Genomic DNA, 27,890 nt, shown 5'->3' on the forward strand with positions numbered 1-27,890 from the left:
ACTATTCTGAGAGTTTTATATTTATTAACTCATTTGATTATCATAACAATGCTGTGTGATAGGCAGTATTGTCATTTCCATTTTACAAAGAAGGAATCTCAGCTACAGAGAGGTAAGGCAATTGTTCCTGCCACACGGCTAGTGACTAGCAGAGCTAGAATGTGCATCAGGTCTGCCTGGTTTCTAAGTCTATGGCCCTGAGTTCTAGGCTGAACTGCCTCTCTGCAAATAAATGTGGCCACCTAGAGATAACCACTAGTAGTATTTCTTTCTTTCCCTCCCTCCCTCCCTCCCTCCTTCCCTCCCTCCCTCCCTTCCTTCCTTCCATGCTTCCTTTCATTTTTGTAAATCTTTATTCTAACTATTTACAGGACAAAATCTAGATAGACACATAAGTAGGGGCGTTTCTAAGATATACATTTTTAAATTGTTGGACTTTTTCTGTTTTTCAACAATAAATGTATATTCCTTTCAAGTTTAGTAAAAACAATAGAGATCTTAAATCATTTTTGTCATGCTCATGATCTAGAAAGGTGACTTTTAAAAAAATTATAGCTGAGGGGCGCCTGGGTGGCTCAGTCAGTTAAGCATCCGACTTTGGCTCAGGTCATGATCTCACGGTTCGTGAGTTCGAGCCCCGTGTCCAGCTCTGTGCTGACAGCTCAGAGCCTGGAGTCTGCTTCAGATTCTGTGTCTCCCTCTCTCTCTGACCCTCCCCTGCTCATGCTCTGCCTCTCTGTCTCTCTCAAAAATAAATAAACATTAAAAAAATTATAGTTGAACCTCTAGGAATATTTCTATGTGTTTTCTTCTAGTCTTTCTTCTATGAAAAAAAGTCTTTTTAAAAAATTGGGCCCATACATTTTTGGGCACTGTTTCTGTTGCTTAATATCATGGAAGTTTTTTCTATATTATTTTTCAAAACATAATTTTTATGGCTTCTAAAATTGTATCATGTGGATGTGGGATCAATTTATGTAACCAGTCCCCCTGTGTTGGGCTTATAGGTGATTTTCAATTTGATGTTGGTATAATTTACACTGTGGTGAATACCCGGATACGTTGTTTTGCTGGAGTCTCTGATTAGTCCTTTAGGACAGCTTCTGAGAATGGTAGCCAAATGATTGAATTTCTTAAAGACTCTCATTAGGAGTGCTGTGTTGCTTTCCCTACAGGGTTGATCAGCCCATGCTTCCTGCTGGTGAAGTGAAAGAGGCATGGGTAGGGTTCTGGAGTTCAGCTTCCTCTGCTCCCCTCAGGGCTGAAGAGGCTCCAGACATACTGAGACCTCTCCCGCAAAACAGAACCTCCCATCAAGTGTTTGAGTCTATGAGTTCTGAGCCTCAGCAAGGCCACGCCCCTGTTGCAGGGACCATATGCCATTCACTGTGGCAGTGTGGCTGGGCATTCATAGGCATGGATGGAGTCAGAGGAATTACTGCTGGTTCCTAAAGGTGCCTTGACCAGTTCAGTGGGTGAAGTACGTGGGCAGATGAGTATCAGCCAAGTGAGTCTTCCTGTCACCCCATCCTCCCAGGTGGTGAGAAGGAAGGAGGTCAAGGCCACTGAGTACACTAACAAGTGTCCTCTCAAGATAGCACTGCCTCATCTGTTGTAGTTCTGGTGACTGGGAGAGGTGTAGTCACTCTGTGTCTCTGTTTTCCTACCAATCAAATGGGGCCAAAGCAGCAAAACCCTCTATAAATTGGGGCCAGAAGTTGAAGTAATTAAAAATGTCATGGGAAGAAACTGTCATGGGACAATTACACTTTGAGATATTCCCTCTTTCATTCAACACATTTTGACGGAAAGCACACCATGCTCCAGGCTGTTCTGGACTCTGGGGAACACAGTAGTGAACAAAACAGACAAAGGTGCCTGTCTCTTGGGGCTTCCCTTCTGATGGGGGATAAGAAATAAATGTCCACCTAATATATGAAATAAACACATGAATAAACACACATATGACATGCTAATCTAAAACAATTGAATAACATCATCTCTGTAAACTTCCACATAGAAATAAAAATTTTGCAAAAGAACTCCCATGCAGGAGATGGGTTTGAGGACCTAGTAGGTGACAACCACCCTGCCAGGGTTTCTGAGGCCACAAAGCTGGTTCCTGTGTTTAAGGAGCTTATGAATCCCTGGAAGAATACGAGCAGAGCACCCATATAAGAGTGTAACCACTCTCAGCCATTCATTAGCTGTAGCCAAGGAGACCGTGAGCCAGTGTTTGGTCTTTTCATTGTTGTGGCCAGCTGTCCCCAGACGTCTACAAACAGAGGGAAAGTTTCTGGTTTTCTAGCTGGTATCTGACCTCACTCAGGGCCAGATCTAGTTTTTTCACTACAATGGCTACTTTGCATTGTACTCTGCATTTGCTACTCTGAAAAAGCTGAAATGGCTGACTTGATAAATTTGAACTGAACCTCAACTAGGTCCTGTAATTTAGGTTTGCCATCACCAGGTGGTGATAGGTGCCTTAGTTCAAATAGCAAGAGGTTGAGATTTCCCTCCTCTCCCTGCTTGGAAAAAAGTGGAAGAAATGTTTTATTACTATCACAATTTATTATCTTTGGTTGGAGAGTGTGGTTTAGGGTGTGTATCTGTCAGTTGTTTTCTGCTGTTTTTCTTCACCTGCTCTCTGATGTCAGTATGACCTTGAGTAATGCTAGGGAAATGGCTTTATGATTAATATCCTCTAGTCTAGGTAATGTTGGCAGACCTCCTCTGTAGATGGAGGCTAGTTTGCTTCCATGGGAGTCAGTCCTAGAATTCCTTTTCCTGTCTTTCTCTCCTTTTGACTAGCTGCCCTCTGAAGAACCAAGAAAAGATTTAGTTTGCTGGATCACTAGAAGGTGTGGTAGTTTTACCACTCTTCCAGTTGTCTTGGGCTCCTGAAATGCTCCAGGTTCTTTGCCTTTTCCCTGGTCATTAGAGAGGAGTGAGATGTAGAATAGGCAAGTGATGCTTGTATTTAAGGCAGTATCTGATTGAATTAGGCGAGGAGATGGCCACAGATGTCCTTGGGTCCCTGTCTTTGTTTTGGAGCAGGTTTGACTACTGTGATGGTGGGCCTGTTCTGAGCATCCCCATCTCTCATGAACTGTGTTTGTAGAAGGGTGAGGAAAGAGTGTAAGAGAATGCTATTGAAAATAGTGTGGAAATGGCTCAGGTGAAAGATACAGGTAGCAGCTGTGACACACTTAGAAGATCCTTTGGGTGCTCGGTCTGAGGAGATGTTTCTACTTCAGCTGGGATGTCCTGGGGCTCTCTTAGGACCTACTTAGGTTGGCGGCGGGGGGGGGGGGGGTGAATGTCAGTTTCCCTATCTGCCCATTGGGATAATTAGTTTTTCATTCACTTGACAAGAGTGTTAGCCACTGAAGAATGACTTTTTGTTTTTAATGTTGTTTGTTGGGTCTCAGACTGTCTTAGGCTTTGAAAACATGTCTTTTTGCATAGGGTGATTATTTCCTGATCAGAAAATCCACCCACCTATCAGCATCTGAATCAGTTCTTGATTGCTTTTTAAAAAAGTTTCTTCACAAATTTTACTCTTTCCATTATGACTTCCTTTTAATATAGACCTGTGCTGTCCAATATGGTAGCCACTAGCCATGTGTGGCTATTTAAATGTAAACTAATTGAAATTAAATAAAATTTAAAGTGTAGTTCTGTAGTTGCACTTGCTACATTTCAAGTGCTTAATAGTCAGCAATGACTGGCAGCTACCATATTGAACATCTCAGAGTTAACAGAACATTTTCATCATTGCAGATGTTCTATTAGACAGCGAGACTGTAGACTGTATGTCTCAGTCAGGGGTCAGACCTACAACAGACACTGCTGTAGCCATTTTCAGAGGAAACATACTTAATACAGGAATTCAAGGGAATTTAATTGGAAGGGTTAGGAGAGCAGGCTGTAGGTAGGGCCTCTAGGAATGACTCCCAGGACGACACTGCAGAACTGGCTCACCAAAAGGACTGGGGCTCTGGTATAATTAGGAAGATGAGGAATCTGGAAGCCATTGTGCCAAGAGCTGGCTCCAGGATCACACCACCTTATCCATGTTCCAGGTATCAAAAAACCATTGCCATAGCCTTACCGGCCCTATAGCAGTGAAATAGATGCTCTCCCCAACAGACTTAGTTTCAGTTCACTTCTTGAGTTGGCCAAACCCCATAGTCACATCAGGAAGTCCAGCTACAGGGGATATTGGAAATTATAGTTGTTAGCTCTTTTGCCTCTACAGGACAGGAAGGCACAAGTACAGGGAGGTTGCAAGAGCTGCTGAGTTTAGTCAATCCACCAGTCTACCCCATCTGCTGAATGGGGCTGAGCCAGAGCTGACCCTTCTTTGCCTGAGCACCCCTGGGCTTAAGATGGATAGGTCATCGGGTATCTTCTAAGACCAGGAGACAGTATCTTCCCTTTTGAGTTTCCCAGCTATCTCTGTAATGTTCTAGCTAGAGAAGATTAATGGCCTCCTGCTTTCTAGTTATTTGGCCTTTAATGGGCAGAGAAAGCACGGTTTCTGTTTCAGGTTGGCTGCTACACTCTTAAAGAGAATGTTGGCCCCTGGTCACTACAGTGAGATGACAGACAGCAAGAGCTAAATGGGCTTCTGCGAAGATCTCGGGTGACACCCTGGCCTGAGAGAAAGCATTTCCTTTGCACAGTAGAGATTGCTAAATGAGAGGATGGTTAGGCCTTTAGGAGGAAATGCATTTCCAGTTCTCTCTCTGCCAAGCGTCAACTGCTACTTCTTGCTCTCCATAAATCAATCTGGGTTGTAGTTGTGTGTTTAGAGTCTGGTCATTAGTGGTGACCTCCTTGGTGCATGGATGAAGGTGCTCGGGCTAAGAAGGAGGTCGTGCTGTCAAAGCACATCTGCAGCACTGTACTTTTTTCCACACACATGGCTAACTGGGAATCTCTTTATGGTGCCGGGGGTTTGGTCATTTTGTTCAAAGGTGTATGGAGGCAGGGGGATGGGGAGTGCTACTTATTTACATTGGAGGATTGGGGTTGGGGGCTTTGAGAAGGAATTATTTAAGCCCAAACCTGAAGCGTGAGAAGGGATTACCAAGCCAAGAGCAGAGGGAATAATGTTCTAAGTATGTGCAAAGGTACTGTGGCATATAAGAAGCAAGTGTTTGTGAGGAGTGAAATGAGGCCAGTATGTCAGGACTGCATTGGACCAGGCTGAGAGGGGAATGAGATGAGAGAAGTGGCCAGGGCCAGCCTATGTGGGCTTCATAAGTCATGGCAAAGAGTCCAGATTTTGAAGAGATTTATGTAGAAGAATGACAGGAACCTGATTTATGATGTATATTTTTAAAAGGTCACTCTGGCTGCTGCATGGAACTTGGATTGGGGACAGGCAGGAAAGGAGAGAGAAATGTCAGGGGGCTACTGCAGCATTCTGGGCAAGAAATGGATGGAGGTCTGGACGAGGGGGGTGGCGTGGGAGATGGAAGTCATTGCTCACAAACTCTTCCTTCAGAAATCTCCCCTATAATCACATCCAAGAAGTAAGTGGGAGAGCCTGAATAAGCCCATGCTTTAGGGCGTAGGTGGACTGATTCCAGCAATTTCTAATGCTTACCTGTTATCTGCCTTCATCTGTATCATGACCTCATCATAGTGTAGTTGTTAGCAAATAGATATTAAGCATCTTTTGCAGTAAGGCCTGGGATCAGGTGCTTGGATGGAGATTGATTAAAGGAAAAAAAAATCAACTTTTTCATCGCTGAGCACCTTCCAGGTCCCCAGCTCCATGCCTCACTCATGGGGGTACCAAGGAAGCATAAGCCACTGCCTCCTGACTTTTTTTTTTTTATCTTTACTTGAACCTTGCAGAGCAGAATGACATATGGCTGACCAGTCTGTGCGGGGGTCTTGCCCTGGTTCTAGTCCCTTGGAGAAGCAGCAGCTCTGTGTGCAGAGGAGGGAGCTACTGTCTGAAGTCAGGGGATCTGGGCCATTTGACAAATTGGAATCATTTTCTTATATGTGAGGAGCAGGTGGCTGTTGTGGGCACCCACCTGTTTGTATGTGGCCTGATCTGCTCTGGGGCTCATTCAGGGATGAGCACATCAGTACAAATAGTTTAGTAAGGCAGGAGCCAGAGCAGACTTAAACGGTGGCATCTTTTCAGCTGGCAGCCAGGAGACAGAGCTTTGAATCAGCTTTATAATTTGAAAATTGGTCTCTTTGCATTGGGTGGTTATTTTGTGCTAACAAAAGCCATCAGGGACACAATGCTGCTTGCCCTTCCTCCATGGCACTGCTCTGGGTTCAAAAATGTGGAGCCTAAGATGGTGATTTTCCATTCCTGGTATTCTTGGATAGTTGTGCCCCCTTATTGAGTGGGACCTGGAGATGCTAATAGAGCCTTGGGCCTGGGGAGGGAATCATCCCAGTGGATGGGGGAAAATTGCTTAGAGGAGAGGAGGCCAGGCTGGGCCTTGGAGCACAGCCCTTGTGGAGACTAGCCCTGTGGGGCCTTACCTGTCTCACCTGTGCATGGCTCTGTGTTTACTGTGGCAGTGCCTTAGTCATGTCACATGGCTGTAACAATGCTCAGAGCTTCCAGGACCAAAATAATGAAGGCTGTTTTTTGTTGTTGTTGTTGTTGTTGTTGTTGTTGTTTTGTTCTTTGGCTAGGGAGAGGTTGACATTCCATTTTTCCCTATGGACTTATTTGTATGTGCTTTCTCCAGATGGTGTGCTCCAGAGAGGTCCTTGTGCTCTGGGAATATAAATAAGGTCACCCATGGTGCAGGGTGGCTCAGAAGTCAGCTTGCCAAGACATGGCTTTCAAAACCACGTATTGGCTCTGTGGAGCCACAGTCATCTTGCTCTCAATGTCAACAGCTCAAGGTGCATAGGACGTAACCCTCCCCCCCCCCCCCAACCCCACAGCCTTTCTGAGGCAATGGATGTGTTCTCATGCTGGTGCTTCCTGCCTTCTTCCCAGGATTGCTTGGCTTTTCAAACTGGCAAGTGGTAGGAGAGAGGAGGATTAAGACAGTGCTTAGAGATAGTATGAAGATTAGAGTTTGAAGACAGTGATCTGCGGGAAGGTGTGAGGTGCTGAGGGCTTGTGAGAAGAGAATTGGAGTCTGGAGAGGCTGACAGTGGTGGAGACATGGCTGCTTTTATGCATGTGAGGGAGGAGAAGTTAGTCGAGGAACTACAATAGAGTCCATTAAGTGTTGTCAATGCCAAGCAGAGAGTCTAGTAAGGAAAAATTATATACCACAGATGGAATGGATAACATTAGAATTCCAACCCTGGTGAACCCAGTAAGAAATGAGATCAGGCCACTGTTTACTGGTCATTCCAACACAGTTGATAGAAAAAGGGACACCTTCCCCTTTCATTCATCCCAGAGGCACCCCAAGGGTTACTGAAGGGGCTAGTTACATAGTAGAATCCTTCCTGTGAAGATCATACCAAACATAAAGGATGTTCTTAGGTCAGAAATGCAGCCCCTTCAGGTCCTCTGGGTGGCTCAGTTGGTTGAGTGCCCAACTCTTGATTTTGGCTCAGGTCATGATCTCATGGTTCGTGCATTTGACCTCGCATCGGGGTCCGTGCTGACAGTGTGGAGCCTGCTTGGGATTCTGTCTTCTTCTCTCTCTGCCCCTCCCCTGCTCACTCTCTATTTCTCTCTTTCAAAATAAACAAACTAATTAACTAACATTAAAAACAAACAAAAAAGAAATGCAGCCCCTTCACCATCAAGGCCCACAAACCCAGTAGGAGATGTGTGCTCTGCTCGTGGCCATGGTGGTGGGCACACACGTGTATATGCCTGTGGGGTACATGTGTGAATTCTGAGGAGGCGGAGTATAGTCTAGCAGTTAACTATGAGTGCTGTGCATGCTGCTGAAATCTCTCATTGTCTCACTTTGTGACCTTTAATGAGTCACACGCTCCTTTGTTTTCTTATGTGTTAAATGGAGATATGAATGCTTCTAGCTCTCATGCTTCGGGTGCCCTTATTAATTCAAATCCTCTCTTCTAGTTTTTTCCTCTGGGGTAGTATAAGAAAGTGAAGGCCCAGCCTTATTGGGGGCCTTCCTTGCTTTATGCCTATGATCCACACAATGAGTGTAGGGAGGGCAATGGCAAGGTGCGTGAGAGAGAGAGAAGACTTCTCATAGGAAGTATTGGGTTCTCCATGATCCTGACATTCCAGTTAAAATACTTTACCCCTGGGGGTGCAGCAGCTGCCCAGAGCAGCTGGAGCAGAGGAAAAGAGGAAGGTGAATGGAATATATGGGGAGGCAGGAGTCAGTGTCATGTTGAGAATATAGCCATGAATTGAGTATAGCAAAGAGGCAATTTTCCAGGCCCTGGGGACTGGGGGTGGGGCTCTAATGCTACAGCAACCAGATGGCAATAGTGCAGGAGGCAACTGTCAGGACAAGAAGGCTGTAGACCAGCTGGTACTAAAGAAGAACTGATGTGCTCATCTTGGTATCATAACAGGGGTGGTAAATTCGTGGCATCTGTGATACCATTTCCTACCCTTTGTGCCCATGGCAGACATCACTAATCTATCACAATATACTTTTCTTTGTAGTCAGAGAAGACTCTGAATCCTTTAGGTACAACCTTTTGGGCAGTCAAGTCAATCAGTTGGCATAAGAGTGAAAACTTATTTACTGTCTGTCACTGGTGTGATGATGGAAAGGACATAGATTTTGGAATTTAGCAGAAATGACAGCCCAGACAGGTACAAGCTTTGTTGTATTGAGCAGGCATATTGGTCAGGTCTTTTTTGGTTGCAAAGGATAGAAACTCAATTTGAGTTAGCACTGAGTTACTTAAGTAATATAACCCGAAGGCTCAGGGTAAGGCTAATGTCAGACATGGCTAGATGCAGGAGACCAATGAGGTTGCTAGAGTCTGTCTCTAGGACAGAGTATGTCTGCATTCTGTCTGGCTAAAATGGGTCATTGCTTATCCCCTGTGGGGTGACAGGGCTGGTGGTGGTGGTGATAGGGTCTAGATAGCAGGTCACAGTGGGAACAAAAGTTATATTGAGGGTCAAACACAGAAGGCTCAATCCAAGATAAGAGTAGGGAGAGGTGCTAAGTGTTCATCTGAATACTAGTGAGTTGTGGCGAGGAGAGGGAAGGGGCTCCACAAGGCAGTTTGTTTTGGGCCCAGCAGTTTCCCTGGAAGAGCCTTGTGTATACTGAACAGAGAAGAGGGTCATTGTGAAGAGGTTTGGAGGTGACATGCATATGCAACTGGTTTGCTTGCTCCAGCCACAGTCGCTGATGGCAACTGATGTGGCATCCAGGTGCCAGGCTCACTGCCCCACACTGCCACCCCATTCTCTGCTGCTACTCTTGATCCTGTGGCACCCAACCAGGTGACAAGTCTCCAGGTCACGCATCTGTCCTGGGGCATTCAGGTCTGGGCCCAGGCTGAGCTGATCCTGGGTGAACCTTGTAGGATTCTAGGGTGAGGAATCCAGCTGATCAGACTGAAGAGTGCCCAGAAAGTATGCATTGTGTCTTGGGGGCAGTCTCGAAGGCTCTAGGTGCCTTTAAATCAGAGAAGTGCAGATGCCTGTGTTCTGGATTTCACTGGTTTCTACCCAGGTTTCCTTCCTGACAGTGTCCCTCTACCCCACCCTGTCAATCCTTGTCATACAGAGCTCCGCTTCCCAGATATCAAATGCTATATAATGAATCACCCCAAAACAAAGTGGCTGATAGCAGCAAATACCTTGCTGTCTCCCACAGTTTCTGTGGGTCAGGAATTTCTTGGGTCTCTCATGGGGTTGCAGTCAGATGGTGACTGGAGCATCTGGGGGCTGGCTGGGAGTCTCTCTCTTTGCATGTGGTCTCTCCATGTAAGCTAGTTTGGGCTTCCTCACCACACGGAAGCCACAGGGCTTACACTGCATATTTTGGACCTAGTTTTAGAAGTGATGTACTGTCATTCTGCTGTACTTTATTGGTCAAAACAGTCACCCGAGACAAATCCCATTTCAGAAGGAAAGGACATAGGTCCTCTTTCTTAATGGGAGGGATGTCAAAGATTTGCTGACATAATTTAAAACCACTACAGGCCCCTACCCCCTCGTATCCAACCAACACTCATTGCCTAGATAGGTTTAAGGTACCAGGATATAATCTTACTTTGGTCCAGTGCCTTTCTTTTATTATACTATTTTTATTTTTGGAACTTGGGTAGAGACCTGAGTGAATTACACTCTTCAATTCATTGTACGTTTGCCATCATTGCTTCATGCAATGACTCTCATTCATTCACTCATTCATCCATTCTTCCTTTGTATCCCCATATCCTACTTTCCTTTTTTACTCCTAACTTTCCTTAAACAACCTTCTGTTATATTTATGAATATCCTTTATTTGCATGTGTTCTTATAAATATGTGTTTTAATAGACATATCTTGCACATGTACTGTTTTCTGTGTCCTCCTTTTCTCCCTTGCTCGGTGCTCCTGGGTGCATACACGTACCATACATGCATGCTGTAATGCATACATCTTATGTCTTGTCGCCTAAAATGAATCAGTGAAACTAGAGAGGAGGAGTGACATGTCCAGGGTCACACAGCTGAATTGCAACCAGAATAGTTTTCCTGACTCTTTTTCTCAGCATCACACATTAATGTTTTCATGCGTCATCTCCCAGTTTCTTGCAATCATTTAAAATAAGATTTTTTAAAAAATCTCAAGTCTGGGTTCCTTTTCCTAGCTCTCCTGTCTTCTCCCTAGTAACTGCCGTCCTCTGTCCTCTCCTCCTGCAGGTTCCAACTATGGGAGCCCGCGTGCAGCTCACGCCAACATGAATGCCAATGCGGCTGCGGGGCTCGCCCCCGAGCACATCCCAACGCCCGGGGCAGCCTTGTCCTGGCAGGCAGCCATCGATGCGGCCCGGCAGGCTAAGCTGATGGGCAGCGCTGGCAATGCAACCATCTCCACCATCAGCTCCACACAGCGGAAGCGGCAGCAATATGGGAAACCCAAGAAGCAGGGCAGCACGACTGCCACACGCCCGCCCCGTGCCCTGCTCTGCCTGACTCTGAAGAACCCCATCAGGAGGGCGTGCATCAGCATCGTCGAATGGAAATATCCTTTGTGCTCTGGGTTGGGCAGGGGGCCCCTGGGAGCCCTGGCGGGGCCAGCCCCACAAATGCCACCAGGTAGTGAGCTGTGTTGGCTGAGCTGAGCCTACAAAGTGGCTCTCAGACCTACTGCTTCTTCATCACTGGGGCGCTGTTTGAATGCAGAATTTTAGGCCCTGCCCTAGACTTGATGAATCAGGATGTCTGGGGACAGGGCCCAGGAATCTGCTGGAATAACAAGCAGGGTATCTTTTTCATATATTTTTTCATACGATAAGCAACATTTGAGAAAATGATCCTAAGAGGTTATGAAATATCATCTCACCCAGCTGAGCCTTTCCAGGTGTGTTGGGTTAATAGTGGTTACATGCTGCTACTCCATAGCCTTCTTTACCTCCCTTGTTATGGCACTGGCGTAGTTTGATGACCTCCCCTCTCTCTAGTGTGAAAGAGCCCAAGAGGTGCAAGACGGTAGTGGTCAGTGACCCTGGTTCTTGGTTCAAAGCTTAGGAACAGTGGTTCTCAAACTTGGCTGCACATTAGCATCACCTGAATGTTGTAACAAAATACAGGTGCCTGATCCCCACTCAGGCATAATTCTAAAACTCTCCACATCATTCTGATGTATAGCCAAAGTGGAGAACGCTGGCCTGGAGGTTTCAACACAGATCCACTTTGTATGTATAGAGCCCAGTGAGTGGGTCCTTCAGAGAAAATGACTTTGAAGGGCCAGACTCTCACTGTGGAATTATAGGCCCCTTAATGTCCTGGGAATTGTGGGTTGGTGGAGATTGATAGGAGCTTCAAGATCAGTAGGGCCACCTCTGACTTTCCCCAGTGATGACATTGAACTCCATATGGTCATATGGTCAGTGACAGACAGGACTAGACCTCTGGCACTTAGTTTTGGGCATTTCCATAATAAGAGTTCATGCAGGCAGGGCTACCATGTCTTCCGGGGCTCAGGATGGGAGTGTTTGGTGTTATTCATGACTTTCCATAGAAGGATTTAAAAGTCTTGGGTAGTGGTTGAAAGGCAAAAGAAGATGGCTCCGGAGAGAAGAGCTTCTGTTTAGCAATAAATGTCAGTTCTATAAATGTTTGAGCCCCTCCACTCAAAAATAACTTTATGAGAATGCAGTGCAAGCTGGCCGTCTGTCCTGAGTGGCCAAGCATGCTTCCAGTTCCCAGATGACTGGGTGAGAGGCTCGGCTCTGCACAACCTCCTTATGCTGCTGTCATAACTGCTCAATCAGAACCACAGAGTGGGAAAGGTGGGGGCCGTGCAGGTCAGGCTCCCCCAAAGGGGAGGGCACTGAGGCCTGGAGAAGCTGAAGAACTTGGTCAGATCACATAGCCTGCAATGGACAGAGCTGGGTTTCAAATTGAGGTTCCCCAAGTCCCAGATCCATACATTTCCCATTCCCCATGCACCCATAGTATAGAGGATAGGTACCAGGGTAGATGTTCAGGGGAACACCATCCAGCCCACTGGGACACAGTGGCACCTGGATCTGGAGCCTGAACCACTCCCATCATGGCCATGCCTCCTGTGTTCTTGAGTGGTCATGGGTCCACTTTTCTCATCTTTAATAGGGAATAACCAGAGAATTAACAAGGGCTGCAGAGTCCGTGCATGTGGAAGCATTTTCAGAAAAGCTATGTCAGGGGATGTATTCAGTGAGTACTAGTTAACTTCAAGTCTGTTCTTCCTCTCCTGGGATGGACAGCTCCCTGACAAGGAGCACTGAGTGCAGAATGAAGTGCCAGGTGCCATAGTAGCCTGGGAGAAAGGGAAGAGAGGAGATAGCAGTACACAGGGCCTGACAGGGAAGTGTGGGAGAATGGGGGCTTTGTAATGAAAATGTCTGATGTGTTGTCCATGGAAACTGGTCAGAAAGCCCCATGAGGCCTGAGTCTGGGATTCATGAAAAGACCCTTGACTGGGTCAGCAGCAGTGTTAACAAGGCAGTTACCTGGTGTGCCACCTGTGGACCCAGCCACCTCACTGCACCCCCATGCTGGGCAGAGGGGTGCTGCAGCCACACCACCTGGGTGACTGTGCCCTCCTCACTGCAGGAAAGGAAGTGGGCCCAGCCTCAGCAGTGCTAGTTGGGTAGCATTCTTAGATTGCCTTGGAAGGGTAACTGGACAGGTAAAGAGATGGTCTGGTGTATTAGCTAGTCAGTGTTCCTTGAAAGAGTGGAATCTGATGCTGTCATTAAGAAGGGAAGACAGTTTTAAAACTGGTCTGGCTGCCACAGGGTGATATAGTACGCCTCCAGGTCTCAACCTGGGTTCTCCTCCACTCTGCAGCTGATGGCTTTTCTTATCTGCCTGATTGGTTTCTTTACACATTATCTTTTCTAGAAGTAGCAGGGACTTTTAGCATAAGATGATGGATGGATAGCCTGGATTGGCAGAGGATGTAGAACTGATAGTGTAAGAGACACCCCAAGCTTAGCCATCACCCGCTTTGGTGGAAGGAACAAGTTGACATTTGAGGATTGGATGCATGAGGTCTGGCTTAGCTGAACTGATGTGCTATCACCCTGGTGGGAGGAGCACAAGGGACCAGATGATGGGAATGAAACTGAGCAGCCCCTAGGTCGAATGTCACTTTCCTAAGCAGATGGGGAAAGGGCTAGAAGGGAAGAGGTTTTGTGATAGGAGGAATAAAGTGCTAACTCCCTAAAAATGCTTAAGGGTAACTTCAGGATATATCAGCATAGAGTAGTCCTTACAAACTCAGACTTTGGAACGAGACTTCCTATGTTTGAATCCCATTCTGCCACAGGCTATGTGATGTTGGGCAAGTTAACATCTCACCTTTCTGTGCCCCACTGTCCTCATTTGGAAATAGGGATGACAATTTTATACTCAGTCACTCAGGGTGTTTGTATGGAGCAGTTAGAAAAGAGCCTGGCACAGAGTAAGCTCTCAGATGTTAGCTACTGTCCTTCCTGTTGCCATCACTGTCATCATTGGCATCACCACTGTTATCACTAGTTCCTTGGCCAACTCAAGGGGCAGCACATATTGGAAAAGATAGTCAGTAGGTCTGTTTCTGGACCTGGCTCTGCTATTTGTCAGCTTGGAATCTGGGAGAGGTTGTTTTACTTTCTGTACCTGTCAGTCTGGGAGGTTAGGCAGGTCTGCTGCCTACCATCTTGTGGATATCAAGGCACACGTAGAAAATGGCAGCCTTCATGAGGTATGCTGGGTAAATGGACCCTCAGCTATGCCCATAGGGCTGAGGGGGATCAATAACTAGCACAGCAGCTAAAGCCTTGACTAAGATGCCTTCCAGGCCCAGAATTGCCCTGTTAACACAGGTCAGAGGCCATTCAAGGTAGGAGAATGAACCCTGGACTCTGTAGTCAGGGAATCTGGGTTCTAGTCCTGACTGGGAAGTACCTGCTGTGAAGTCTTCAGAAAGTTTCTCAGGTCTTCTGGGCCTCAGAGGTTTGGACTAGATAATCTCTAAGGTCTTTCTCCCTGCTTTGATTTATTAACTTTGTGAGTACAGGTTTCCCTGGGAGAGGAAGTTGGTCCCTTCTTCCAGGATTCCCATCCTCTTTCCCTTCCTCTTCCTGTTAGGTCCCATGGGCAAGCCTGGAAACCTGGCAGTGTTATGGGGGTAGGGGGAGACGGGGCTGGAAGAGCATAAACTGGCCTTCCTCTGAAGTTTCCCCTTTCTGGCCTTCATTTGTGGGTGCAGGGTAGAAGGACCCTTATCATATTAGGTCATTTTTTTCTTGAGAATGTGTTCTTTCTGGAATTTTGATAAAAAAATCTGGTACAAGAACAAATCTGGTACAGTGCACCAAGTGCACTGCCATTGGTGAGTGAACCAGCTTGTCCCTCTAGATCCCAGCACACGCCAACGGAAAAGTCATGAAGATCTAGATGTCAGCCTTGCCCACTGAAGGCAAGGCCTCCACAGACTAAAGAGAGGTAAGGTATTCCATGTGGAGCTGTGTCTTGGAGCAAAGATGGCTGTCCTGCCCTAAATGCACAGTATACATGCTGCTGTGCTCTTGAGGGTCCAGAGCCCCCAGCCATCTTCAGGTTCTGTGGAAGGTGTCAGAAGATAAAGTAGAAAGGGGAAAAAACACTCTAAACTTCAGATTAAAAGATCTGAATCTCCAAATTTCAATGAAAAATCTTGAAGTCAAGTCTGCCTTAAATCTACTATCTCACCTCTCCCAACCATAGCTTGAGTCCCTGGGTGGCAGCATGGAAGCCACGGGAAAAGAGGTGTCTAGGGGACAGCCTGTCCCAACTGGAGCAGGCACTGCTCTGTAAAAGCACCCCCGAGCACACATGAGGGAAAATGAAGTCCAGTGCAATCTAAATAAATAAAAGAAGAAGAAAAAAGTTTTTAGAAATGTGTGTTTACTCTGGCACGCGACTGGCCTCCACTGCTTTTGACATATTAGGAAAAATTTTGGCGGGGACCCATTAGAAGCACTTTAAAAGGCATATGTTTCTTCTCAGAATACAAGGGGCTTGGAATGTATTGTTCAAACAAAATTCTTATGAATCTTTGATTCATTTTAAAATATATATGTGTATGTTTGTTTCACTTATGCCTTCTGTGGCCTTGACTTCCTTAACTCCCTTCCTCAGACCATTTGAAATAATTATTTTACTGACTATTTTTGCCAATTGTGTGGCCTTAGCGATCTATATTCCCTTTCCAGAAGATGACTCCAATGCCACCAATTCCAACCTGGTAAGTCCACCATCCCAAGTCTCTGCTTTTCTCCCTCGGTGCAGGACTGAGCTTGGATCACATGGATTCAAGGTGGAATGTGGGGAGAAGTGACATGTGTGTTTGACATGCGCAAAAGTGCTGCTGTGCTCAGATCTCAAGTGCTATTGCTGTCTATTCAAATCAGCACCTGTCTTATCACAGCCTGTTTTCAGAAAAAATATTCCAATTAGGTGGTGGTGAGATGTGTGCTCTGTGTGTGTGTGTGTGTGTGTGTGTGTGTGTATGTGTGTGTGTTGAGGGCTACAAAATGTGCTGCATAAGTTGCACGTGCAGGTGTTTGCAGGCGCAAGCTTTCATCTTGGATCATTTGTTACTTATTTTAAGTGACTGTGTCCCATTGGTAGGGTTTGCTCAGGTGATCTGTAGTATCACTGCACGAGAAGTAATTTCTAGGAAGCTTTTAGGAAAGTTTCCTTTTGCAGCCAAGATGTATTATTTAGTTGAAAGGGTTTTATTTTCTTGGGAAAGGCGGCTTTCCATTTGGACTGTTGGGAGGCCAGTGCTGGCAATTTGGGGTTAGAATTTGTCCATGGAAAAAGCGCAGAGTGTGTTTACTTTTGGCTGAGCGTGAAGTCATTACAGAGGCCTTTGCTCTGTCTGGGCATGGGAGGAAAAGAGTTCTGGAATGCAGTTGGCAAAATCAGGGCACTCCAGGATGCCTCTGCTGCAGGCGGTAGGAAGATCCTGCCTCTCTCCCCCTCCCCCGGCAGAGACACCATAACTTTTCCTGTGATTCCAAGTGCATCTTTTCCCCTCATCAGCACCTTCCTCTAATTAGCGAGATTGGGCTGTCTGATGAGATCGTTTTGAAAAGAAGCAGGAGGGTTACAGAATTCTCCTTTCTGTTGTTGCTGGCTCCTGATGGTATCATGGGTGTAATTCTTTTGCTTTTTAACCTTTGACATTTTCTTTAGCCCCTTCAGCAAATAGATCTGATGCACATTTGAAACTTCTCCCCTGTTTTCCCCAGTTCTGACGATTGGCCCCAGCTCCATATTGGGTAAGATGTTATGGTGTGAGCCGGGCTGCTGCGTCTTATGGCTTGGCTTGGGCTACGTGTTGGGGACAGGTTCCCTAGCTGGCCAGTGAGCTCCGAGTGATGACATGGCCAGAGTCAGCAGGCAGGCAGAGCATTAGCAGTCCATGCGGCCTTCTGAGGCATGACCTTGTCTCTTAACAGGCAAGAAATCTTTACTGTGTCAGAATAAATACAAGCAGGAGTGTCTCCCAAACGGCCCTTGGAAAAGCTGGAGCATCTTCCATCAGTTATACTTGTCTCTGTGTCCACCTCCCTCCCCCCACCACAGCCCACCCGAAACCCCTGCAGCTTAGCACTTAATCTGCAACTTAAGAAAAAAAAAAAAGAATCTGTGTCTTATTCTGAAGCCAGTGAAGCTTTGGGTGTACTCTAGGCAAAAGCAGTGGGGAAAGTGGCTAGAGAGTTTGTGTTTATTTTATGCCCCAGCCCCTCCTGTCGGAGCTCCCTGGGGGGATTAGCAGCACAGAGAGGGAAGCCTGGGCTGGCTGCACGGGAACAGAGGGGCTGGCAGGACAATGAGGGGAGGGGGTTGTGTTGGACTTACCCTGGAGCTGGGGTGGAGGTCGCCGAGTGCAGAGACTGCTGGAGGGACAGTGGAGTTTTAAAATCACACCACAGAGTGATGGAGGTGTTCTAAAGTGGGATGGTAGTATGGTTGCACAGCTGTATAACTGTACTAAAAATCATTGAGTCATATATTTAACAATGGGTGATTTTTATGGTATGTAAATTATACCTCAATAAAGCTGTTTTTATAAAAAAGAATAATACCAGCATGGAAACCCAGGCCTTTCAATGCCTCCCAACATCAGCTGCTTGTTGCTCTTTTATACCTTGCAAATGAAGGGGAGGTTAGATAGGTGGAGGGAAAGGGGTGATGGGGACAGCCAGTGAAATTTGTCAGTGACATTACACTAGGAGTTTGGGGGGGTTGCAGAGCAAAGTGTGAAGAGTTGAAAAGGGGCTTCTACGTGCTAGATCAATTCCCACCTCTTTCAAGCCATGGCTTGGGCAGTGACTTACCAAATGAAGGAAGCATGCTAGCATTTCCTTTATCCCAAATACAAACACACACAGATAGACACATAGGTACACACACACACAAACACACAGAAACATGCACAGATAGACACAGACATGCACATGGACACAGACACACATACAGAGACATATACATACATAGACACACACAGACATACACACAGATGTATACACAGACACAGACATATGTGCAGGTATATTACACAGACATGTAGACATACACACAGACGTACACACACACAGCCATACACACAGATGCACACAGTAGACATACACATAGACACATACCCACAGATACACACAAAAACATACATGCACATATACATACATAGACACATAAACACATAGACACATACACATGCACACACTTCTCTAATTCTGCTCCATTCCTGAACTTATATATATGTATGTGTATGTGTGTGTGTGTATATATATATATAATTTTTTAATTTTAATTTTTTTTTAGCAAGAGCCTGCATTTGCCACTTCTGCCAGTTTGCTTTTGCTCTTTCTTCAGCTCCATGCTCTCTGTCTCCCATCTCTATCTCTGGAAAGTAAAAGATATGGATCTCAGTTGGCAAACTCAGGAGGGAAAGAAATGCAACTTGTTTTTGCTTTCCTATAACTGAACATCCTGTCTGATTTGTGACTCCATTTGGCCTGTGGCATAAAGCTCATTCCTGTAAGTGCTCTCAGCCCCTTCCCTGTAGTTGTAGCTTAGGGCCACTGCATTATGGAGCCAAGGGGACACACTGCTCTTGTGTGGTCAGTCCACACCATTGAAGAGGACTTGTCCCTCTTGGAAGGGCCTTGGTATTTGATCCCTGCAGGCGGTGTGGTCCCTTATTCTCCAGCATGGGGTCTCTTGATCTGTAGCTCTGGATCTCTTGTGGCCATGCTGGGGCTGCAGGAATGGGGACACAGTGAAGATTTCAAGGCCTTTTCAAGGACACACCCCAGGGCCCCACTTATTTTTGTTTCCTTGCTGATACTTCCAGGTTTGCCATCTTGGGGTCTTTGTTTGGGGCAAGGTTGCCCAGCAGATGCCTCCTGTAGTCTTCTATATGGTTCTCAGTGCCCTGACCTATACTCTTTGAACTCTGAAGCCATGGTATGACTCCTGTTCCCTGCATTCCACTGTGTCATACCTTCCCTGGGAGAGTGCAGGCCATCAACTTAATGGGAGGAGTGCACGACGGCCAAGAATATTAGAAAACCCCTAAAACAAACAATCAAGCCAAACCCACACTGACTTGTAGACCAGGCTATTATTCTGCTCCCTGGATATAATGCATATGAGTGTTGTGATTTGGGCCCTCTTCTTCCCCTTTCTCTCCACAGCATCTTATGTTGTGAGGTGCCCCTTTGCAAAACTCTTTTGTCCCTTGGACATAGTTACTATCAAGTCCCCTTACTTTTTTTTTCCTGCTTCTAGCTTCTTGTCTTCTATGGGGACTTTTACCGGTCTGTGTTCTGGCCTGTCTTATTTCCTCTTTTTGTGCTCTCCCTTTGGTGAGCCCAGCTACTTCCACAATTTCATGTTCCCTGTCTAGCTGTTTTATGCTGTTCCTAGACTTATGTATCCAGCTCTCAGCTCTTTTCTAAAGCCCGGGCTAGGATTTCCTACATTAGAGAGGCCCATAGACCAGTGCAGTGATTCCTGAAACTGGCTTGATTATTACAAACACCTGGAGAGCTTAAACTGAAAGATTCCAGTGCTTTGGTAGATCTGATTCAGATTGAGTAGTTCTGGGGCATAGTCTGGGAATATGCATTTGGAAAATCCCTCATGGGCAGGGTTGGGGAGCTAATGATCAGTCAGATTTGGGAGCTACTGGCTTTTTGGATGGAGTAAACTTTGAGTTGGCCTGATATGGGTTCATATCTTGGCCTTACCACTTTGTATCTTAATCTGGATCTTAATGTGGAGTTGTTTATTTTAGTCTTTCTGAACCTCAGTTCCCTAGCCTGTAAAATGCAAGTAATGCTCCCTCGCGGGGTTGTGGGGAAGAATAAGGCCGACAGTGATCATGAAATGCCCAGTATGGTCTTGGCACACAGTGACATGTGCCAGGATGTCTTGCAGACACTTCAGACAAACAAGTCCAGATAGGATTTATCCTCGCTCTCATCACACAACCGGTCTCAAAAAAGAAAACAAAAGAAACCATGTAGGAATGTTGCTCCTGACCTTTGCTCTTAGCCTGGTCATTGGCTCTACGGACTGACCTTGATGTCACACGGAGTCATCCTGAACGCCTTCTTCCCCTCACTGTGTTCATCTGAGCAGACTTCCAGAAATGGAATTTCTATTGACAATATCTCCAATTTAGCTTCCTTTCTATTTTCGAAGTCATTTGTGTAAACTTCCTGTGACTTTGTTTCTTTGTCTGTAAAGTGGGAAGAGCATAATCACAGTATCTACCTTGTGAATTGCTGTGAGTATTAATGAGACAAGACGGGTAAGGTTCTTAGAAGAGTGCCATAGTGAGGGCTCTATGCTGGGCAGTGGTGGTGTTGTTACCCTCATGCCATTGTCAGCATTCCAGCCTGTGCCATTGTGGCCTTTTGCCTAGACTATTGCAATAGCCTTTTGCCTTGTATTCTACCTCCAGAACCTGCTTCTATGGGTCCATCTTATGCTCCTTCAGTCATTTGACAAACATCCATGCCCAGAGCCAGGCACAGTGTTTGGGATATTTCAAGAGGCAGACAGGAAAGATAAACATGTACAGATGTTTGCAAATCGTGAAAGGTCTTACAGGGGCTCAAAGTGTCAGGGAGGAAGCAATGATTTGTTTTGCTATTGGGAAGAGAAGAGGGAAGGCTTCACATGGGAGGGCATATTTGAGTTGCCTCTCCCAATAAGAGGTGATTTCCAGGCCAAAAGAGGCAGTTTATGTGCTGCCAAAGCGAGCACCAAAAGAGGCATTTCAGGCTGAGGTGTACACATGTGCAAAGGCCCTGTGGCTGTGCCCTTTATAACTAGAGTTCCAAGTGAATGAGGAGAGCCAGGAGAGGGGGTATTCCTGGCCCATGCCAGCAGTTGAACTTAACTGCAGGTGATGGGAAGATCCTGAAGATTTTAAGAGCAACAGAGGACTGGGTCTGGGAGTCTTTTTGAGAAAGTGTGCTTTTTTTTTTCTTTTTGAGAAAGTGTAAGGAAAATGGCTTGGATGGAGACTTCACTATTTGTAAAGAAAAAAAGAAACTGCAGAAGTCCAGATGATAGTGACAATAGGGATAGAAAGGAGGGTGGTCGATTTAGGAGGTAAGCCTCCCCAGACTTGTGACCAATTGGATATTGTAGATGAAGCAGAGAGCAGAGTCCTGGGATGGTGATGTGTCTTTAGCCAGGAGGACTTCACATTTAAGGGGAAGGGACTGAGGGATGCAGTCTGAGCTTTGTTAAGTGAGAAGCTCATGGAACACGCACATGGAAATGTCCAATAGGCAGTAGATACTGGTTAGAGGCTTAGGAGGCAGTTGGGGCTGAAGAGGGAGGAGTGAGGGCATAGATGGTAGGAGAAGCCACGGGCGTGATTTGGAGCATTTCAGGCTGGACCCTGGACTCCCAGGCTGCAGCCATGAGGTGGACAGAGGGAGGGGAGCCCCAGAGGGTATGACAAAGATTCAGCCTGTGAGGTAGGAGGGAAACCAGAGAGAGTAGAGTTTTAGAAGCAAAGGTCAGAAAGTTTACAAACATAGAAGAGAGACTGGTTGCTGGCTCAGGCTTGTCTTTCTGGCAGTCCAGGAATCCCAGGAGGACTGGCCTGCTTTGTGGGGGAAGCTGAGCTCAAGGCCCAGCATAAGAGGAGAGGACGTAGGCTGGCATCTGTAGTCTCCCCCAGGCCCTGAGATAGTAGGTGCATAATGACTGTTTATTGAGCTTCAGTGTCGTGCCAGAACATGGTCCCTCAATCACGTAGGTTCCCCTAAGATGAAGCTCGAGAATTCCCCCAGTACTTTCATGGTGTGGTCCTATATTTTAAATAAGGAGCTGCTATTTCAGAGTCCTGCTCTGAGAAAAGCAAAGGAGGGATGATGGCAACAGCAGTGGTTTTCGGACCTCGGTGGGTGAGGATCCTATGGAGAACTGGTTAGCATGCAGACTCCCAGGCCCTGCCCCAGAGACTCCCATTCCATGTCTGGAGTGGGCCCCAGAGTCTTGTCCACAGTCATCCCCCCTCCTCTGTGACCTGGTGTGGGGGACTGGGGACTGGCCTCTGAGCTTGTCATCATAGGGTGGACCCTCCTGAAGCTCGCCCTCCTGACAGCCCTCTCTGGGACACGTTGGCTGCTGAGAGGTTTCCCACTCTGTTGGGTTCAAGAACAGACTGTTTAACGAAGCACGCTGGTGCTGTCACAGAATTAGCAGAGTCTTCCTTTCACACACCCTGGCAGACTCACATCTGCGCTTATGGTTTTCCCTTCCATACATCCTCCGTCATCCTCTCCTTTCTCCTGTCTCCTTAATATAACCCCCACTTATTTTTCTAGCACTTTGCTTTCTTCTCCTTCCGAGAGATGAAAAGTATTCCGGTATAGAATTTTTTTTGGCTCTTTCTCTCATTATTTAAAGAAAAGTCTGTTTTATGCTCCACCTAACATATACTTTTGCACCCAAATCCATCATCTTTGTTATCTTTTCCTCATGTTAGTAAAGGATAATGAAACCGAACTGGCCCATGACACGACATTTCTCTCTGTGTTATTCACAGTCTTGTTACTGGCAATGCCACCTGCTATGCAGTACATCATTTATAATATAGCAGCTGTAAACCTGTTCCACCAATAGCTGTTACCCAGTAGGTGTATTGTAGGGTGTCTGTTGAATAACCTCAGCGAGTGGGGTGAACTCATTGTGTGTGGAAAACTCCCAGTTCTCTCAAACCCTGAAGTCCACAAAGATTTGGCTTGGGTTGAAATATTAAGAGAATATATTTGGCATTTGACCTTGTGCAAAGAACAGTGCTGTGTACTTTCTGGAGCAAGAGCCAGGCTCTCTGCGGAGGCGGAGAGGCCAGAAAAGGAGTTGTTTTGGGGCTGGGCTTGCCATCTCCATTGCAGACTAGAGTGAGCTCAGGGGGATGGGTTTGTGAGAGGTACTTGAGCCACATTAGGAAAAAGGTTGGAATGTCAGATTTCCTCACTTCCTGCTGTAAAGTTGGGACAATGATGAGAGTTGGCGTCATAGGCTGGCCGCGAGGGTTAAATGAGTTAATGTATGAGAAGTGCTTAGAACAATGCCTTGGCACAGCAAATGGGTGTTGTCCTTTAGAACTCAAAACCAGAGGCTGAAAGCCATCCCCTCCATCTGGTTCCTTGGGGTAAGTCAGGATCAGTGGCACTTCAGGCTAGCTTTTGTTTCAGAAGGGCGAGAGAGGACACCCAAAAGCCCTCGTTTCTAGCAACTCTAATCTGGCAAGATGGACGTGTGTCTGCACATGCCTCAGCCTCATCGTCTACTGCACAGGGAGGAGAGTGGAGATGCATTCATGGTGAAAGACAAGCCCTGAAGGGAGAGCCCTGGGTGGCCTGTGGGGGACCCTATCTCCCACCCCCACAGGTGTCTTGTGCCTGGAACAACCCTGTGTCTGTCTCTTCCCAGTCATAGCTTCGGGAGCTGGGGTGTGCCTGAGCACTGTAGAGTGGAGGTTTCCACAATCCCCAGGCAGGCTGGGCTGAAGGCACTCTGCAGGGTCTTGCATTTAGGCCACAAGTTCTGAGATGAGTCCAGGACCTGCCCACCAGGCTCTCCGAGACCTGGGTGGCCCCAAGTCAGAGCTTCTATTTGAGAAGTGAATAAAAATGCCAGTTCAGGGGGCCCCTAATCTCTCTGCAGTGAGCTGTGATTTCTTGTATCATCAGGTTTGTCTAAGAGTGAGACTTTCATGCTTCAACAAAATGCAATTTGTTATTGCTACCTTGTATGTGTCATCTTAATGCCCCAGACTTACACACTTTGCAGAAATACTAGGGTTGTAAAATACACCAATAGATAATTGCAGGTAATAAGCCACATAGCTTCTGCATCGTATGTGAATCGTCTCTGTGCTGTGTGGTGAGAGGGAGCAGGGTTGGGGGGAGGCAGCAGTGTATAGTCTGTCTTTGGATGAGAGAATGAGCACGATACCGTGCTTCCTCTGAGGCGCTCATTGATTTGGTCAGGGTGGGACCTGGGCATGGGTATGTCTTAAAAGCTATTCTGGAGCCAGGGTTGCAGGAATTGACCTGGGAAGAGAGATCTGAACTGCATGGCCTTAGGTCAGCCCCTTAACCTTCCTATTTGTGTCTCTTCCGGTGAGTGGGAGTAATAACACCTGCTTAGTCATAATAATCGCCCTTATTGAGTGATCACCAGGTGCCAATGCTTTGCAAACACTATTCCTAATCCCCACAGCAATAAATTATAATATCTATTTACTTCTTTACTTGAGGGTAGAGAATTTTTCCCTTTTGTTTGCTGCTCTATCCCCAGCGCCTTGCGCGGTAACTGGCATATGTCAGGCTCTTGATAAATATTTGTCGAGTGAATGAATGAACCCTGCCAGGTAGTATCCCTTTATTTCAGATGAGGAAATAGTATCTCAGAGAAATAAAGTGACTTGGCGAGTGAGTGGCAGAGTTGTAATTTGAACTCAGGACTGTATGAGAGCATTGCCTGGGCTCTTTGCTCTGTTCTCTGGAGTATGTAGGGTTGCTGTGAGCATAGAATGAAGTAGGTGTGAAAATGTTTCAAATATTAAGCACTCTGTAGCAGTATTAACAGGTATTTAAAAAAACAAACTTGGTTCTGTTTCAGAATAAATTTGGTAAATGCTGAGAGAACTGAAGTTAAATTAATTTGTTGTGAGACTTCTTGGAGTCCTTAACATGATAACAAGTCACTATTTAGTGCTTTGAGTATTTTAATGCATTTAAGAATCTTAAAAACCCTAGTTATTATCCCATTTTACCGATGAGGACACAAGCTCTGAGAATGGAAATAATTTGTGCCTTGAAGCATAGCTGCGAAGTGAAGACTGTCTTGTAGACAGTTGTGTGGACACAGGCAGTTACCTGCGTGTGTGTTCTTAACCATTGTGCTACAGCAGCCTCCCTGTGAGTTAAGGTGCCTCTAGGCTCCCTGGACTTTCCCAAACCATCCCAAACTACAGTTTGAGGAGTGGTGTCCCTTGGAACACACCATGGTGAATGCTGTACTCAATCAAGTAACTCAGTGGTTTAAAACCACATGCAGGAGAAAACCCTCACCCCAAGGATGGATGCCGTTGGGAGAAAGGACAGAGCAGGGAGCAGGATGGGGCACACTGCAAGGCCAGTGCAGCAAAGGAGGCCAGCAAAGCCCACCTGGTGGCCGGGTCAGGGACTTGGCATTTCTGATGGGATGGCAAGTTCACTGATAGAGTTGTGCTTACTCTGTCTTAAACCCTCGGGTGCCTGGGGCAATTGTTTGACTCAGTGTTTCCTCACTAAATATTTCAGAGGAGGAAGCATTGTCTGCTCTGCATTTGCCAGAGGATGGGGTGAGAGGAGATGATGCTTTGAAGTCTAAGCATGTTGACACCTCTTGCTTCATTTTTATCCATCTGTATTCATTTTGGGGGGAAAATGTTTCATACGGATTCACACTCTGGGTAATGGAACCCCTTTCATGTATCAAACTCCTTTTAACGTAAGTATATTTGAAGAAAGTCTTTCTGGAATATAAAATACAAATCCCTGGATCTTTAAAAGAAAATTCTCAAAATACTCCCATCCTTTTTCTGGGACTGTACAGTCACTGGAAACTTCAATTATTAAAACTTCTGTAATACCGTAAAACCATTGAGAGAGTGAAGGAAACTCCAAATGACCCCAGAACACTGTGACCTGAGAGGGTCTTTGGGCATCATTTTCATACACCATCCCTGTTGGGGTGTCTCTTGCCCCCGTACCAGCCCTTTCAGTGTGCTGTTCCCTCTCTCCTGGGAGTGTGGAAACTGGATAACCACATCCATTATAGTTATGTACAAAGTAAGAGTAAATAGATTCTGATTTAGGAATGCATTAGCTTTAATTTGTGGATTTTATACAATTGATTTTGGCTTCTCAGAAGCCTTTTTTCCTCTTTATTCCCTTTGTTCTTACTGATTTCTGTATGATTGAAGTTGTTGGATTAGTGCCTTTCAACTAATAAGAATAATAATAGCACCATCCACACTCATGTAGCCACACTTCCATTGCTGCCACTGCTGTATGTATGTTACAGTGTTAACTCATTTAGTCCTCTCAATAACTCCATGAGACCTCTATTATTATGATTATAATCATCCCATTTTAAAGATCAGGGAAATGAGACACAGAGAAATGAACTAGCTTGCCCCAGGAGTGTGGATCCTTAATCAGTGCCCTTAACTGCTGTGCCCTTTGGCTTCCCTAAGGTGGATAAGGGAGAGGTGTTTTGCCCATAATATGCTCCTTTTAATTACTGGGGGCTCAACTAGAACACCTATAACATATGTGATGATCTTTTATTTTAAATGTTTATTTATTTATTTTGAGAGAGAGAAAGAGAAAGCAAGCAGGGGAGGTACAGAGAGAGAGAGAGAGAGAGAGAGAGAGAGAATCCCAAGCAGGCTCTATGCTGCACAGAGCCTGATGCGGGGCTTAAACCCACAGACAGTGAGATCATGACCTGAGCCGAAACCAAGAGTCAGACGCCTAACCGATTGAGCCACCCAGGTGCTCTTATATGATGATCTCTTTACCAAGGGTTGTCAGAGGAGGAGGGACAATGAATGTAGGGAATAAGCACCTCAGGCTGTATGTGTTTGTGAAAGTCTTAAGGGCATGGCACCCCTGGTTGGTGCCATTTGGTAAGTGTGGGAGGTGGGTGAGGAGAAACTCATTTGTGTCCATTGCTGCCTGAGCAAAAGACTGGCTATGAGACCTGAATTCTTTCAAGGATCCCTGAGTCACATTAGCTGAGACCTTTAACCAAGTAGGCCTTCAAGCCTCCTCCTAAATAGATGAGAACCTCAGGTTGGAGCAGAGGACCCAGAATCAGCCTGACTTCCTGACACAAGCTTAAAACCTGAATGAGCCTTCTTGGGGACCGAGTCAGTCCCTTGAGCAGTCTTGGGGATTGTTTGGGGAAGCGTTCTAGAGAGCTAGAAGGGCCTGCATTTGAATGAGGAGCTCTGTTGGGACCCTGGTCAGTATAGTCTAGTGGCTGGGCCAGCAGAATCAGATGTAGGGGACCTCAAGGGCACCCAACCTCAGATGAGAGCCACATCCCTTTCATGGGTGTGGCTTCATGGGATACACCTGAACACTCCAGGCCCCTTGGGAGATGGGTAAACATAAAGCCACAGCCTAAACCTGGTAGTGTGATGACGGTGAGAGAGCCCCAAGTTTGGAGTCACCGACCTGGGGTCTAGCTCCCATTTGGCTGCCAACTAGTGGCATGGCCTTATCACTTTATTTCCCTGGCCTTTAGATTTCTTGGTAGTGACATAGGTAATAGCTTGTACCTCACAGAATCACAGCAGATTCAAATGAGAGGATGTATATAAATGCTCTGTAAAATGCAAAGTGCCATATAAACGTAGCTGCATTATCACAGTAACTATTGTTATTAAAACTAGTCAGATATAGTCGGTCTCTGATACATTTACTCCCTTTTTTCTGGTATGTTCCTCTGTGAACCTTTTCCTTTAGCCTCCTCTCAAGATAACTTAGAGATGCAAAAGAACTAAAAAGCCAAGTTCCAAATTTAGTTCCTGACCTTTCCAAGATGGATGGTGAGCGGTGTGGCCATAACCTGTTTGTGCTGAGTGCAGCTGGGCTGTTGGAGCCTGGGAAAGCCAAGCGAGGGGACAGCCGTCATATCCTTGACTGGGCTGGGGCCTGGAA

At 46.2% G+C, this 27,890-nt stretch overlaps 1 protein-coding gene across 42 annotated transcripts in view; it reads left to right on the forward strand.

The window, feature by feature from the left end:
* CACNA1C (calcium voltage-gated channel subunit alpha1 C) overlaps nt 1–27,890 on the forward strand; it is a 767,747-nt gene that overhangs the window by 149,481 nt on the left and 590,376 nt on the right. For all 42 annotated transcript variants that reach the window (XM_086714435.1, XM_086714443.1, XM_086714446.1 and 39 more), the window contains exons 2-3: nt 10,813–11,134; nt 15,763–15,868. In XM_086714435.1, the coding sequence (XP_086570561.1) occupies nt 10,813–11,134; nt 15,763–15,868 (428 nt within the window). The remainder of the gene's footprint in view (nt 1–10,812; nt 11,135–15,762; nt 15,869–27,890) is intronic.

This window comes from Puma concolor, chromosome B4, assembly GCF_028749965.1.
Source record: "Puma concolor isolate L17-30 chromosome B4, mPumCon1.1.hap2, whole genome shotgun sequence".
Taxonomy (NCBI): Eukaryota; Metazoa; Chordata; class Mammalia; order Carnivora; family Felidae; genus Puma; species Puma concolor.